Source organism: Alexandromys fortis, unplaced genomic scaffold, assembly GCF_014885135.2.
Source record: "Alexandromys fortis isolate MF-2015 unplaced genomic scaffold, M_Fortis_MF-2015_v1.1 scaffold_10, whole genome shotgun sequence".
NCBI classification, from domain to species: domain Eukaryota; kingdom Metazoa; phylum Chordata; class Mammalia; order Rodentia; family Cricetidae; genus Alexandromys; species Alexandromys fortis.
The window spans coordinates 6,473,883-6,490,497 of NW_026067895.1; the positions used below are offsets into that span (position 1 = coordinate 6,473,883).

At 41.4% G+C, this 16,615-nt stretch overlaps 1 protein-coding gene across 2 annotated transcripts; it reads left to right on the forward strand.

Annotated features, from left to right (window-relative positions):
- The first annotated feature begins 7,840 nt into the window (after positions 1-7,840).
- Zfand5 (zinc finger AN1-type containing 5) lies at positions 7,841-16,229 on the forward strand. 2 transcript variants are annotated; one of them, XM_050159139.1, is made up of 6 exons: positions 7,841-8,639; positions 12,076-12,235; positions 12,609-12,720; positions 13,309-13,412; positions 15,307-15,432; positions 15,995-16,229. In XM_050159139.1, exons 2-6 carry the CDS (start codon positions 12,085-12,087, stop codon positions 16,141-16,143), a joined length of 642 nt encoding a protein of 213 aa, XP_050015096.1. In that variant the 5' UTR covers positions 7,841-8,639; positions 12,076-12,084; the 3' UTR covers positions 16,144-16,229. The 2 variants fall into 2 exon arrangements, with proteins under 2 accessions (XP_050015096.1, XP_050015099.1); XM_050159142.1 differs by lacking the exon at positions 7,841-8,639 and having other exon boundaries at positions 10,953-12,235.
- The last annotated feature ends 386 nt before the right edge of the window (positions 16,230-16,615 follow it).

The following is a 16,615-nucleotide window of genomic DNA, read 5'->3' on the forward strand; positions in this document are numbered from 1 at the left end:
CTAGACACCAAGGTCTATTGGCTTATTTAGCTACTTCCTTATGCCTGACTCACTCTGGAGACTGAACACCAAGGTGTTCAAAACACCAAGGTCCAGCCATCAAAATTCATTATTTGATTACACTGGTTAACATGTTTAATCAAGACTTACTAATTCATAATACTACAGACTTCACTTTTTCTCTTTAAAAACCCACTCTTGCAGAAGCATTCTTCACCCAATCCAGAGGCATCCTCTGCCCCCTTGTCCTTCTGGGGAAGTAAATTTCCTTTGTGCTGAGAATTTGGTGTCTGGATGTGTTCTGTGCTAACTCCAAGGCCCCCTTGCAATAGTGGTCATTTCCCCTCTAGGGCCTGTGACCTATTTAGCCATATGTTTTTAACAGTACTATGAATGGATACTACATAATGGAGCAAGTCTTAAATATAATCAGAGAGTAGTTGGTTATTACCATAACATTCATGCACTATTGTACCAGTGGGAATATCTTATTTGGACAGTCATTACATAGCTTGCAGACTTCACACATGGGTATCACCTTCCAGCACCATGAAAACTAGTTAGTAAGGATAAAGCTCTCAAAAGAATAGCAACCTGATTTCTCCATGTTCTGTGAGTCCAGCATGAGGCATCTTCAACAATAGAATCTTACCATCACGTTCTGGAGGATAACCAAGATTTTTTTTTTTCTTTTACACTTTTTTGAAGCAAGATTTCACTGTGTCATCCAGGCTGGCCTTAAGCTTGTAATTCTTAAATAGCAAAATTATTATATTACAATTCTAGGGAATAAGAATGTGTATATATATTTTAAATATATTAGTACAAAGTGTTCAAATGAATGCTGGAAACCCTGTTTGGAGGGCTCCCATGTTATCATGTAATAAAAATAAAACTTAAAAAATAAATAAATAAATATTAAAAAATTAAAGATTGAGTTGAGCTTCATTCCAGACTAAAATCCTGGAACCTTCACTGGTTTAGGAATTGTGCTTGTTGCCCTGAAAGAATTCAGAGAAGTTTGGAATCATGCTGACCTGGGCTTGACTTCACTCTTAGATACCAACTTTATACTTTTAGATAGAATAGTTACCTTTCTTGTCTCATTCAGCTCCAGGGAAAGAGGAAAATCATGCTAACAAAATAACTCATTTATAATTTCTTTAATCTTTGTATAGTTGCATTGTTCTATTTTTTGTTTTTGTTTTTTTTTTTTTTTCAAGACAAGGTTTCTCTGTAGCTTTTTGGTGCCTGTCCTGGAACAAGCTCTTGTAGACCAGGCTGGCCTCGAACTCACAAAGATCGGCCTGCCTCTGCCTCCCGAGTGCTAGCATTAAAGGCGTGCGCCACCACCGCCCGGCGTGTAGTTGCATTGTTAAAATGATTCACTTTGAAATTAATTTTTTTTTTTTTGGTCAGGGGTTGTAGCAAGAATTCCAGTTCTTGGGAGGGAGAAGCAAGAAGATCTCTATGATTTTGAAGCCAGCTGGTCTACAAAAGGAGTTCCAGATTGGCCAAGACCCTATCTCGAAAACAAACAAAAAACATATTATAACTCTCTGCTCCTACCCTCTTTTAGATAGTAAATGAACTAAAAATTCATTGAATTCATTTGAACAAGCAGTGAAAAATCATGAAATCTTATGTAAATCACTCATCTGATTGACTCTTTCCTCAAGGCTCTGGTCAGTAAGGAAGGTACTCCTTAAACTCTCTGCTAGAAAACAGTGTGGGTGAAGCTTTTGAAAAGACAGAAGAGGATTAGAAACTAAAGAGGTTCCTCTGAGTGGTTGTGGGGACATCTCATTGTCTACAGCTGAAGTCTAGCCCTTACCCTAAACCTATATTGTTCTAAAAAATCTGAGAAGATCAACATATAAAATGGGAAGGTATGTTTTAGCACACAGTTTGAGGCCATGGATATTTGGCTCTGTTGCTTTTGGGGCCTGTGATGGCAAAGTACATAGTAGCAGTGGCACATACTGTTTGTTCACCTCCGAGTGGACAGAAAGCAAAGAGAGGGTACAAGGAATACCCCCTTAGAGCACACCATCATCAATAATCTTCCTCTGTTAGGCACCGATCCTCAAACACATAAGCATTTGGGGAGCATTCCAGATCAAAAGTACAGTAACCTATATGATCTTTGCCTCCAGAACTTAGAACCAGAACAAACCAGGGATTGGATTTGGGGCTGTGTATAACCTAGACAAGACTCTTCCACTCCGCTATCCTATCTCATCTTTTCTTTAAAGTTACTTGACCCTCAAGTATTTTGTATTAGCAACACAAAATGTGTTAACAGTTTATTTTTCCACTCAGTATTGCGGATATCTTGGCTGCCTCTGTGTTTTGGCAGTAATAGGCAATGCTGCTATAAACATCTGTAAGCAGGTTTTGTGTCAACACATCTGTATACCCTTTTGGTATATAGCAAGGAATGTGACTGTACATACCAAGGCATGTGTAATTTGGGGAAGGGGTGGGCATCAAACTATCTTCTAAAGTGCCGTCATTGTACTCTCAGTGAATGTGACTTTGTCATACCCTTACTGGGGTTTCATGTCTATCAGTGTTCTAAATGACTGGCCTTTCTAGCAGGTTTTGGGTGGTATTACTGCTGTTTGTTTAGAGACAGGTTTTTACCTTGCAGCCAGATTAGCCTTGAACTTATGATCCTCCTGTGTCCATCTCTCAAGTGTTAAGGCTGAAAGGCAAACCTACCACACTGTGTTTTAATTTTTCATTTTCCTCATAACAAATCGTGTTTAGTATCTCTTCACACATTTGTTTGCCATCCGTACATTTTTGGTGAAACTAACTTTTGTTTGTTTAATATTTCCTTTTTCAATTAGCTTTTTCACTTTATTTTTATTGGCTTCTGTATCGGTGCAGAGCCACATGTGTACATACGCCCCTACACAAGCACATGCACGAGCTCACAAACATATACACATACTCCTCCACCTATGTGGTTTTGGAATTGCCCTAACTAGGGCCCTGAGAGAACAAAGAAACAATATACACAAGCACAGGAAAACTGGGATGAAGTGGGTTTTACTCTCTAATGGAGACACACCAGCAGCCAAGACAGCAAGACACTCAGCAAGTTTATTTTATACATCTGAATAAGGAGGGAGGTGTGTTAGATACCTGAACCAGGAAGTAGGATTATCTTATCTCGGTGAGAGGACTCCCAGGCTCTAAGCATCTGAAAGGAGGAAGTTGTGCTGTTTACACCGTCACCATCCACACACCAACCAGGGCAAGTCTTTGCCATTTCCCGGAGCCTGACCTGGAGAAGGCTTTGTCATTCCTGTGGGTCCGAGGCATCGGGGTCCTTGACATGACGACATGACCTTGGCATGCTCATGTCAACAACACACATTCAACTCAGGATTTCATTTCATGTCCCCAACACAAACATGATATTCCTTATATGTGTGTTTGTATGTGGTACAATTAAAGATAACTGAAAACCCTACACAAACAGAAAAAAATTAAATTAGATATATATCAATAACTACAGTTCCAGAATTTCAAGACTCTGACTTTATTTTGCCCACTCCACAATTACTGGAACCACAAGGAATAAAATAAACTCTTTATTTCTATAGGCTTCTATTTATTTGCTAATCAATAATAAAAGACAGTAGGTAGTTACAATTTATCCATTGACAATGTAACTTTCATTTGCAAAATAATACATAAAGTTTTTTAGCTAAATTGAAATGTGATTATAAATAAAATGTCTAAATAAATACAGCTCTGTTAACAAATTCATAAACCAAGCATTTGTAAATCAAGAAAGAAGTTCAGGGAGCATGTAGCTATTCAGAAGTGGATATGGCCACTGGAAGAGAGTATGTGTAACAGAGAAAGAGTGCTCCAGGCTAGCCTTGTGGAAGAGTAGCATTTAGAGACTGGATCAAGAAGTAGAGCCAGCAAAGAGACAGCCGATTAAGGTCTATTGAAGGCTAACTTATAGCTGTATGCAGTGAGTTATGTACTAGGAAAGAATGCTTGACACCAAAATAAGAAATGCAGCCAAGAAGTAAAAGGGAGCCAGGCGGTGGTGGCGCAGGCCTTTAATCCCAGCACTCGGGAGGCAGAGGGAGGCGGATCTCTGTGAGTTCGAGACTAGCCTGGTCTACAAGAGCTAGTTCCAGGACAGGCTCCAAAACCACAGAGAAACCCTGTCTCAAAAAACCAAAAAAAAAAAGAAGTAAAAGGGAAATGTTCCTCGTGACACAACTCTGAACCAAGGGCCCCAAGGCCAGAGGCACTAGACACCTAACAATCAAGACACATACTGCACACTCAGCTTCGGTCTACTCCACACCAAGGCAGATGGCACTTGGGTTGCTGGATGTTAATGAACACTCAAGTGGGAAAACCCTACACAAACCTAAGATGCCAACTTTTGGCTTGTTGCCTAGGATTTGCATTCTCTAGGACACCGGCCCACTCTATTCTGCCCTCTCTTCCTTTGCCAGTCTTCTGCCGGAATCCTTCCCTTCCTAAGGGTGTCCGCCTACTTTCTGTAATTTGTTCCTGTGGCCTGATAGCTAGGGCCATAGGACAGTTCCTCACTAAGCAAGCTCTGGATCATCTTAGGTGCTGGACCTGAGTCACCAGCCTGGTCTTTGACTATTTTATTGGCTGACTCCACCCATGAGCCCAGGTGGTCTCTGGGTAATTCTCAGTTAACTGCTGGCATTGGAATCAAATTAACAGCTCACATTTGACATGTTCTGTTCAGTCACAAAGATTTCTAAGAGTTCTTAAGACCAAAGGATCTTGTTTCTTAAAGGGTGATGATATTTTGGCAAATTACATGTACATATTAAGCCATTCACTTCCTTTTAATTCTTGATTTACACAATGCTTAGCCTTTTAGTCTTAAAAATTATTTATTTCGGTATTGACCATATCTTAATTGTGTCGAAAAGATCTTGAATTGGGTAAAAGACTATCATGCTACTTATTTAAAGATTCATCAATGAAGCAGTTTTAGTGAAAGTGCATATGACATTTAACTTTTCACAAGGTCAGGGCTGGAGGGCTGGGGTTCAGCAGTTCAGAGCATCTGCTGCTCTTACAGGGGGATCTGGGTGGGGGAGTTCCCAGCTCCCTTCGTGATTTACAACCATCTGCAACTGGTTTCAGGGGAAGAAGGCAATACTCTCTTCTGACCTCTGTAGGCACCAGGCATGAACATGGTGTACAGATATAGTTCAGGCAAAAACACTCATACACAGAAAATTAAAAATATACAAACCATCACAAGGTCTACATAACTGATACATGTGTTATTACTTTCTCTGGGTGGGGTGGGGGACCAGCCAGCCACTCATTTAGTTGAGAACAAATAGTTGATTTTGTAACGCATGTGTATTCCCATGTGAAGGACGGAGGACAACGGGAAAGAGTCAGTTCTCTGCTTCTGCCCACAGGGATCAGACTCAGGTCTGCAGGCACTTTGACGGCTAAGCCATCTCCCTCACCCACTAACTTATCGTAGCCCCTAATTATTACAGAGGCAAACACTGTAAAGAGCTGCTACATCGCATTTTTAACTGATCCGCTCTAAATAGAACTCCATAATCCTTTTGGTTGGCAATTTCCAAAGTGACTTTTAAATACTGAGTTGGTTTGCCCTCATCTTTGAAATGTGGGAAGGACTGAAAATAAAGGAACATGATGCAAATGTCAAATCGCACCCGAAAGATTTCAGAACCCAGCAAAGGCCTTGATTCTCCTGAAGTATGGGGGGGAAAGAAGAGCTATCCATGGCAGGATAACTTAATAATGCCAGAAGCGAAGCTGTCATTTTAATTATATCTTTATCATGTGTGATGGCTATTCTTAGCTGTCAACTATATCTGGGATGAACACAATCCAGAATTGGAGGGCTCACCTGTGAGAGATATTTTGCTTGGTTTGAAGTGGGTGAGTCCACTTCTAGTCCAGACTCTTGAGGTAGGAAGGCATGTACCATCACTCTGGATCTTGAGGCAGGAAGACACACCTGTCATGCGGGCCACACCTTCTGCTGGAAGCCTGCATAAGGCCTTGGAAGAAGAAAGCTTTTGCTCTTTGCCTGCTTGCTCCTCCATTCGTTTACTGGCCTTAGAGCATACTTCTTTGGGATTCCAGTGTCTACTGAAGACCAACTGAGTCATCTAGCCTTGCGGACTGTGTAAGTTCTCTGTTCTTGGACTTTCGGTTCATAGGCCTCCATTGCTGGATTAGTTAGACCATAGCCTGTGATTCTATAAATCACACACACACACACACACACACACACACACACACACACGAATTGTGTGAATTTAAGGCCAGCCTGGTCTATAAAGAGAGTTCCAGGCCAGTCAGGGCCACCATGACACTCTGTCTCAAAAAACAAACCAAACTCTGTCTCTTGAATTGGCTTATCAGCACAGGTAGTGGAATCTGCTAGAGCCGAGGCTTATCTTTTCTTAAAANTATATATATACTGCAAGCAATTTTAATTTATCTGACAGTTCACTTATACATACGTGTCACCAAGTGAACACCCTAAAAGCATAAGTACATGTAGACAATATAGACAGGTCTTACTTAAATCACCAGATTTTTGTGTTAATTGTCAATTTTAAGTTATAATATTGATCAGTTTTAATTTGTTGACATTAAGCAATCCTTAATCCAAAAATGACTCAATAAATAAAACAGAAGAGTCTTGATTTTTGAAGACAGAAAGTCTAAGCCTATTACTGATTAGGATTTCAGCAGATGTGTAGGCCTCGGCAGCTTGATTTTAAAACGGCTTTGTTGTCGTTTAAATTGCAAAAACTCGTTTTTTGAAACAAGAGACTAAAGGGAGACAGACAGTAAGTTCTGCTCTTTTTTTTTTTAAATCTCTTGTTATTTTTATCCTCAATAAGTATGGTTTCCATTAGCCTTTCCACCCTCTAGGGCTCCAGGCAAGCATCCTTTATCACGACTATCTCACTCCGACAAATAGACAGGACATTTTTTCTCAGGAAATTACTGTGATAAATTAAGGAACCCTACATGAAAAATCTGTGACACTAAAAATGGCTGGTAAACGGGAGCCGTTATGTTTATGTTTACTAGTTCGTGGAAATAAACACCAAAGATCCTAGAACCAATGACGCAGACTAAATCTCAAATACATTACTTGACCATAGCAATATAACCCTGAAATAGGGATTTTAAACTTGTAATGTCCCAGAGTTGTTAGATTTAGAGGATCGGGACAGAACCCCTCCCCCACAGTCGCTCACATAGCTCACATAATATCAAAACAACGAATCCCCTGTAAGTATGACCTAGAAATAAGGTTCCTGTGCTCCATCCTGGCAAGGCCAACTCTAGTGGTACCTAGGGGAAAGGCTTAGAACTCTTAAATAGTCGAGGTAAAGGGCCCTAACTGCATTTTAGCTGTATCTAAGGTAGCCCTAACCATGTTGTGTACGTGGGTGGAAACTACATTTGTGCCCAGAAGCCTCGAAGAGGCAAGCAGAAGTGTTTCTGTTCGTGCTCTGGGCACCCAGCACCTTGCCCTTGCCTGGGGTCCGGCTTATTTGTCCCCCTTGCTCCATTTCTTCAGTCTTATCCCGATTCTCCGTGCTTCACCGGGATAGTCAATTCCCAGGCTTTTCTACAGGCTGGCCTAACAGTTCAGAACGGCGGCGCGGGACTGGGGCTGGCTGGTGGGCGGAGTAGCTCAGAGCCAGCAGCGAACCGCGACCTTGGGCGGCGGCGGCGGGCGGAGCCGCGGCGACAGCCAGAACCGTGCCAATCTCCTCCCGGCCGCGCTGCCCGTCCCGTGGGGAAGGTACAGCGGCGGAGCTGGGGACGAGGCGTGAGAACTGGGCTGACGAGGATGGCTGGGGGCGGACAATAGGGTTAAAAATAGACGCGCTGCCTCCGTGGACCGGCCGCGGCAGCTCCACCCAGGGAGCCAGCGGCCGGAGACTGACTAGGCTTACGGTGACCGCAACCTCCGGCCTAGCCCCGCCCCCAGACGCGGCCCCGCCCCCCGCTGGTGCCTGCAGGCCGGGGGCGGGGCCTTGGCCCGCAACGTCACCGCGCCGCGGCGCGCCGACCGGGTTTTCGCTGACGCACAGGCCCCGCCCCCTCCGCCCTTTCCCTCAGATCCCGAGCGCCGGTCGGAGCGAGAGCGTCAGTCGGCCGGATCGTGGAGCCCTGCGCGCACCCAGCCAGGCGTCCGCTCCCTGCCCGGAGCCGCACAGCTTCCCCGGCGGAGGCGGAAGCCCGAAGAGCGCCGTCCTCCAGGCCTCCCCGCGCGCTCCGTACGCCTCGTCGCTCGGCCGGGACGCCGGTGTGGAGGCGTGAGGCGCCGGCGGCCGAGCGCCTGGAGCGGCGGTAGCCCCGCGGCCTGCGCTTCTCCTCCTCCCCCGCCGCCCTCCCACCCTAACCGCGGCGGGGCCCGGCCGCCTTGGCGCTTCTGCACGAACAAAGGAGGCCCCCGCGGCGTCGGCGTAGCTCCGCCCGCCCTCCGGTCCGCTCCGGCCCGCGGCGGCCGCTAGCCCTTCCCGGAGGCCTCGGCCCGGCCCACCGCCCGGCGTCGCGCGCCCGCCTCGCTAGTGCATCCGGGCCCCCGCAGGGTAAGTGGCGCGGGCCGGGACGGCGCGGGGGCGGGAGCACGCCCGAGCAGCGAGCACAAAGACGGGCCCGGGCGAGCGTGCGAGCGGCCGACCGGGACAATGCCCGGCGTGCTGCGGCTCCCGGCGCCCGCCGGCCGGCAGACAAAGGCCGAGGCGGCTGCCGCGCCCGGCTCCCCGCGCCGCCTAGTCGTTCCGGCGAGGGGCCGCCGAGTGCATGACTCAGTGCTTTTTGGAGCAGGCCCTGCCGGGCTTCCCGGTGCGCGGCCTGCGCTGCGAGGGGGATGGGGGCCGCCGGGTCCGGGACTCGGTCGAACCCGCTGGAAGCCGGCCCTGCCGCTCGCTCCCGGAGGCTTTTTAGATTTTTCCGGCGTGATTAAGCGGCTCCCGCAGGATCCTGGTCACGGAGGCCGGTGGAGCGCCTCTCCCTTTGTCTACGGGAACCTTGGGGAACATTAACATTTTGCTCGCCTTCCATGCTCTCCATGGGGCTCTATTTTGAGGAAGGTATTATAAGTTGACTGTCGACCGAAGTTGCCGAAGAATATTACCTGGATATTTAAGAAGAAGTAATTATATAGGTCACAGCCTCGTCTCCTAAATTTGGTAGTCAGTAACTGGGAGAATAGTAAGATAAAAATAAATTTTCTCATTTTGATGATTTCTTTAAAAGTGAGATTTCATAACTTAAGTTGATGAAAATAGCTCACTTTTGCCTTCCAAGTTTATTTTTCAAGTGTCCCGCCCCAAATGACGGATTTGTTTAGTTGTACCTTTTTTTGTGTGTGTGTGCCCAGGACTGGTGTTAAATTTGTAAAAGGCGCTTTTAAAGAACTGAGGTGACCGAGACCTGTAGACCAGGACTCGCCCAAGGTCAGGCTCAGTGGCACTTTAGAGCCTAGAATTCGGGTCTTAGCTCGAGGTTAGTGAGTGGTCTTGCCATTTTTAGCTATGTGCACCTGAACTAGCCAACCCATAGTTTAAAAGAAAAGCTCATTCATTTCAGTTTTTGAATTGGAAAATTCTTTAGTCCAGCGATGTTCGTTTTAAACTATGAACTAAGAAAAGCGGTGAGCTTTATTCAAAAACAAAATAAACCCATTGCAGCTCTACCTGGAAGGGCTAGTGGATGAATACTAAGTTTCTAACAACTTGTTTTGTTTTGCTTTTTCAGAATAGAAGAGAAATAAATACACTATATGTAAACTGACAAACAGCCTATATAGTTTTCATTAAATGTAAGGAATATTTATGCTTCCGAGCATTCTCCACTGCCACATACTCCACTCTTGCCCCCTTTTCAATAACATTTTATTTTGTTCTTAATTCTGCTTGGGTATTATGGGTTGAAGGTGAAATTGTTCTTTGATCCTTCATTAGAAAAACCTGGAGGCCTTAATTGCGTTTTGTTTTGTTATGTGAGATACATGAATACTGCATCGTTAGTTCTTGGGGTTGTGTAGGAGTTGGCAGGCTCTGAGATATAAATAGAAGCTGATTTCAGAGGCCCCTGTTGACTAGGCTTTATGTGAGAGCCTCCATCCAGCTCAGCTTGTCACATTGCAGCCTTGTGACAGGCTGAAGCGCCCTCCCATGTGATCTGAGCTTCAGAGAAATATTAAAGCAAGCTGTGCACATGTGATGGCATTTAAAATCTGACTTACTAGGAGGGGGTCTTATGCCTTTCTTGCCTTTCTGTGTGCTCAAGTTTAAGAATTTGAGTTTTCTGAAGAAGGTGGAATCCTTGTCTAAGTGGGGAAGTCATTAGGTGTGGGATCTCATTCACGTAATAAAAGTACTTTCTTACTGACTAAAAACCGGCTCGATCAGCCGTTGGTCTTAAAATTCCCTCCGTATACTTTTAGAGAATGCCAGGTGTCACTGGAAGTTAGTGTAGTGAGATTAGCATAGTTCCTGAAAAACGCTCAACTTTCTGCATAGAGTAAAGGTCAGCGTGGAAAAAATAAAGATACCTAATTTTTTATTTGAATTATTTTTTGTGCTTTTGTTACACTGAACATTTAAAAACCTCAGCTGAAAGTGTTTATTAAACTGCATAAGTAATCTTGAAATATTTATGCTGCCCAGCTCTGAAGTGAGTCAGCTAAATTCCACTCACTATTTAAAGAGACAGTGTCAACTAAATTACTACTATTGTTCTAAACAGTAGCTTTTAATCATTATATACAAGCTTGATTTGCTCAAATTAAGTGCTCTTGTGCGAACGAAAGGAAAGATTGCTGTCATTTAACTGTTCAAGACTGGGTACTTACGGTCAGCATTCTGTCCCGTCAAATTGGTTATTCCTCCTTTGGTTTTTTTTTTTGTAATTTTGGTAAGGAATTAATAGGTTGTGTCTTACTGTGTAGTAGCTTAAAAAAAACATGACCACAATTTCCTTTTAACCAAATACTCCCAAATAATGCTTTTTGCATAATTTTTTTGAAAAGTAAGTTTTCCTAATTTTTTTTCTCTTACATAATGGGAAACTTAGTAAATTTAGCTCATTTTATGCCAATTTAAACAACTTTTGGAAGGCCCAGGTATGCTTGCTATTAAAGTTCTATCTGGTAGCCTAGCATTAAATATTAACCATGACCAAAGAGTGTGTTTTTATATTGCTTACATCATCAAATTTGGGTTTGGAAAGGTTTTAGGTTTTGGCAAGAGAAAAATGCTTGTTAAAGATAATAGAGACTGAAAAATCTGATAATTTCTGCTTCGCAGGTTTCTAGGCACTGAGGTGCCTGTCTTAGTAGAAGTATTACTGGTGGGGCCCAGGTATGTCTTTAAGTTAGGTTCAGGGTGTGGTTTGAAGAAAGCTGTAGGTGGACTGTAGAGTGCTTGATGATCTCATAAGAAGACCTGGGTACAGTTCCTAGCACCCCCCCCCCATAGTGACTCACAGCTGTTGAGTCAGTAATGTGCACATACATGCAAACATTTAATGCACATATATACAGTAATCTTAATTTAAAACCTGTAGGGCTAAATCCAGGATTCAGCCAACATGAACTAATAAATATCAAATAGTGATTAATTGGATTTTTTTCTTCCTATTTATGTGCTTACCCTGTTGAAGTAACCATCATTTGAAATAGACTTGTACAAGAGCAGAAAGTAAAAGAGACAAATACTCAAAATTGATTCAGACAACCTTAATTAACTGGCAAGGTGACATCTTCAGAAATTGAAGTTCAGTAGTAAAAGATGAAATCATGCATTTATTATTTAATGGTATAATTTCTTTTTGGTTCTAGAACAATTCTTTCACATTCTTTGTTTTTTAAAGGCAATAAGATACTCATTTCTGTTAACATAAAATTGGTTTTTGTTAGTAACAGACTTAGTGTTTAAAAATAACAAAGGAATAGTGGTGATTGTGTTCAATTTGTTTTCTTGTGACATGCTAATTTCTAAAATTTTGTTTTGTTTATAGCAGAAAAATATGGCTCAGGAAACTAACCAGACCCCAGGGCCCATGCTGTGTAGTACAGGATGTGGCTTTTATGGGAATCCTAGAACAAATGGAATGTGTTCTGTTTGCTACAAAGAACATCTTCAGAGACAACAGAATAGTGGCAGAATGAGCCCAATGGGTAAGTTGTTTCCAAGGAAAAAAACACTTGAACTGGTGGAGAGAAAACCTAAGAATCAAGAGAATATCGAAAACTCAAGGAGAGAGTGCCTGACAAGAGCTAAACATTAAGACAACAGCCCAAGTGCTTGCCGTGACTACCTCACTGTTCTACAAAGATCTTGTAATATTTTTAGTTTTCCTTTTTGAAGTTTTCATACATGTGTTCTTTGGAATATGACCTTTTTTTTGTCTGAATGTCAAGTATAGGATTGCAGTACAGTGAAGGTGCTTAGATCATTAAATTAAATGCAAGTATTGATACTTACTAAGTCTTTACTAAATGGGCTTTTGTAGTGCTGACTTGTTTCTTACAGCTCCCTCTTTTTAAATAGGGACGGCTAGTGGTTCCAACAGTCCTACCTCAGATTCTGCATCTGTACAGAGAGCAGATGCAAGCTTAAACAACTGTGAAGGTGCTGCTGGCAGCACATCTGAAAAGTCAAGGTAAGAGTGAACATTTCTGTCTCTAACAGAAAAGTCAAGATGTCTGTGCTATATATACAATAATCAAGGTGGTTGTATCAGGTGGCCTTGGCTTTGCCTGCATTGTGCACTGAAAGATTCCATTAATAAATATCTGGCTCTTGGATCATTGATTAAAGGTGTATATCACAACTTAACCCCATAAACCCCTCAAGACCACTGTTAAAAATGTTGTTTTTATTTCTTTGTAATTGAGGATTAGGGGTTGTAAAGAGTAAGACTGTTGGCTGTATTACAGTGCCTCACAAGGTGCTTCACACAGCTGCTCCTTTTGTCCTTAAATTATAGGCAGTTAAAACACTTTCTAGGTCTACAGTGTGATACTATACAAATATGCAGCCATGAGTCAATGAGCCATTTATGAAATTACTTTATTTTTACTCAGTATTTATGTTTGGCATCCAATATCTTTTCCAAATTTTTAAATTGATGTGGTGCCGTGTGATCATGTTGAAAATAAGACATAATTTGAACTTGAATTGACAACTTATCTCAAAAAATAATACCCTTAACATCTTTAAAAATAATTGTTTGCTTGAACTCAAATAGAAATGTGCCTGTGGCTGCCTTGCCTGTAACTCAACAAATGACAGAAATGAGCATTTCAAGAGAGGACAAAATAACTACCCCGAAAACAGAGGTGTCAGAGCCAGGTATGCTTTTTAAGTTTAATACTAGTTCAGTTCTGAATTTCAAAGTATGAGAAAGAATTGAGTTGGTAATGGGATTCGCTCCTTTTATTGAAGGACCAAAGAGGAAGGGCTATACATTACAGACCAAGCAAATAAGTAGTATCTATATATATGTATGTATATATATATAAACTAGTTAGTACTTTTACCCTCTTCTGCTCCTCCCCTCATTACCCTCACTCCTAAAAACAATCAAGTAGTCTGGAAACTGTTTATGTGGTAAGAACTTAAATGACTTTAAATGTCATGGCCATGGGGAGTTTTATAATAACTGTTTAGTCTCAAGTCTGTCGGTGTTGTAGGAAACAGTAAAGCAAAAGAACATACTAATGCTGAGAATTGAAAAAGTGTGGAATCCCCATTGCATGTGTTGTGAAATTTAAAGGTATGGAAGGGCATTTATTTTCGATGGGTAGTGGTTTGGGAGCTATTTTTATAGCACCACCTAATGTTCTATAATGTTACAAGAAGACCAGCTTGTGTTAGTGTTATCTGTATGCAGATGATTTACTCGAATCAGCTTAGTGGGGGGGAGGCAATGAAGTATAAAACAATTGTAGGGGGAAATGGCAGGGAATAGCACTCTGTCTCAAAGACTTGCTAATATGCCAGTTTTTTGTTTTCCCCCGTACTGTATCAATCTTATAAAGTCAAATTATTTGATCATGAAATGGAAAAGTGACCAAATATGTTTAACACACACACTCTCCCTCATTTTTTCTAACTCACTACTTGGAAGTAGATCTGTAGCTAATAACCTCATTTGTTACTTAATAGAAATCTGTGATTCACTGCTATTTGTTTTTTCTTTACTTTTCTATCCTCCACTTCCCCTGTATGTCTAAGGAACTTATAACATTTTAGGCATGGGCAAAGGAATGGCTAACACTTATATAGCCAACTACTTACTCTCATAGCATTAGGGAAAATTATTTTAAGTTATCATAGTAGTTTTAGGAATAAGGTGTAATGTTTTCTGTTGTTCTGCTACTAGGCTGTTGATAGCACTGTATATTTGCTAATAAGAATTGAGAGATCAGTTTACATTAAAGCAATCTGCTTGTCCTGGAAACTTAGTCATATTAAGCATTGGAATTGGCTTATTGTTTAGGCAGTGGTTTTGTATGGCTAAATTTGCTGTTCTTGTTCTTTGAATTACACTGTAAATCTTTTATAGTATACAGTTAGGTTTAATATAAATATAAGGAATTAGGTTTATAAGCAGATAAAGTTAGGCTTAATATAAGTATTAGATTTTTTGGAATTTCATTTTGAAGAACTAGTAGGGTTTGGAGCTTTAGTAAAGCAGTCTGAATTGTGACTAAGCTTGTTAATAGAAATTAACAAAAGGATTAAGAAAGGGTGGAGCTTTTTGATAATGTCAGTCAAAGTAACAGTGAAATACAGTGTTGTGTCTTTAAAAAAAAAACAAACCTGGTCGGAAGCCCAGTTTCATTCTGTGCCTGTTATCTTGCCACCCACGGGATTAGGCAGAATGGTGACATCAAATTCTAGGGCAGCCTGGGCTACAGGTGTAAGACTATGTATCAGAACAACGAAAACAAATCTTGATCTAGTCTAAAATGAATACTTCAGAAACCTATCCAGTATGTTTGGCAATCTTTGTTTAAATTTTTAGAAAGCAACTGCTTTTGTTTAAAGGAATTAACTGGTCATTTACTAGAGGTATATACTAGTATAGTAATTGTCAGAAAATATTCAAACTTAGGAAAGGGCTACTTAAAAATATATTCTGAATCTTAGCTGTTTCTCTTAAATATTATTCTTTTAAACTTAAATAATTGTCAGTTAATGATTGCCACACAAATTTCTCATTTATAACCTTGTCTTTCAGTTGTCACTCAGCCCAGTCCATCAGTTTCTCAACCCAGTACTTCTCAAAGTGAAGAAAAAGCTCCTGAGTTGCCCAAACCAAAGAAGAACAGATGTTTTATGTGTAGAAAGAAAGTTGGCCTTACAGGTATTAACTCCAAAAGAAACTATTGGTTTTACACATTTTAGAAAAAAAAGAAAGGAAGGATCCTCACATATCCAGAAAGGGTGGACCTGGTGGGTTGTTGAGAAGTTGGATTTCATTTCCATCCAGTTGTAATGTTGGCCTAATCATGTAATTATCATTAACCTCAGGCCTTGTGAATTATTTTTCTTTATTTGCTAGATAAAATCTGTCCCTTTTGATTCCTTTTCCTTTGATGCTTACAGAGAAAAGGTAGCTGAACTGACAGAAGTGAATACCTACTTGGAGCCAGGCATGATATGGTCTAGGTGTTTTTTACAACAGAATTTTGCAGTTCGTTGTATATAGTTTTCATTTGAGACACTCCACTCTGGTGTGGTGTGGTAAGGCTGTGTTTTGAAAAGTCATCCTAATTCTAGAACTTGCCTGAATTCTACCCTATTGTCAGGAGCTGACAGTCTTTCATAATTAATCAAAGCAATAAAAATCATTCTTTTTCTCTAGTGACTAGAGTGCTTGTTTTCCCAATTGATACATGTTGCCAAGTGATTTCTTATTTTTTCAGGGTTTGACTGCCGATGTGGAAATTTGTTTTGTGGACTTCACCGTTACTCTGACAAGCACAACTGTCCATACGATTACAAAGCAGAAGCTGCAGCAAAAATCAGAAAAGAGAATCCAGTTGTTGTGGCTGAAAAAATTCAGAGAATATAAAATTACTACATGTGAAAAGACTGAAACTTGTTTTTATTTTAATATATCGTAGGAAAACATTAAAGAGCAGATGCATGGCCATTTTCCTTTGATGTTCTCCAGAGTTTTGCTTTATATTTGTCTGTCTTAAAATTGATATTTTAGGATGTTTGGGTGTTTGTTACAGGCAGAATTGGATAGATACAGCCCTACAAATGTGTATGCCCTCCCCTCAGTAAAATTGGACAAAAATCTGCACAACAAATTAAAATACACAGATATTGGGAACAAAATTTAGTTCCATGTGCCAAATTAAATGAATGAAATCTCTGCATGTTTGCAGCATATCTGCCTTTTGGGAATGTAATCAAGGTATAATCTTTGGCTAGTGTTATGTGCCTGTACTTAAAAAAAAAATGGTACACCAGAAAAGGACTGGCAGTCTACTACCATAGTCAAACTTCACCTTAATTTCGACATGACTTTTGGAAGC

Coding starts and splice junctions, on each gene's coding strand:
- Zfand5 (XM_050159139.1), top strand. CDS start 12,085: ATGGCTCAGGAAACTAACCAGACCCCAGGGCCCATGCTGTGTAGTACA. Junction 12,721..13,308: donor AGCACATCTGAAAAGTCAAG/GTAAGAGTGAAC, acceptor GAACTCAAATAG/AAATGTGCCTGTGGCTGCCT. Junction 15,433..15,994: donor AAAGAAAGTTGGCCTTACAG/GTATTAACTCCA, acceptor TTATTTTTTCAG/GGTTTGACTGCCGATGTGGA.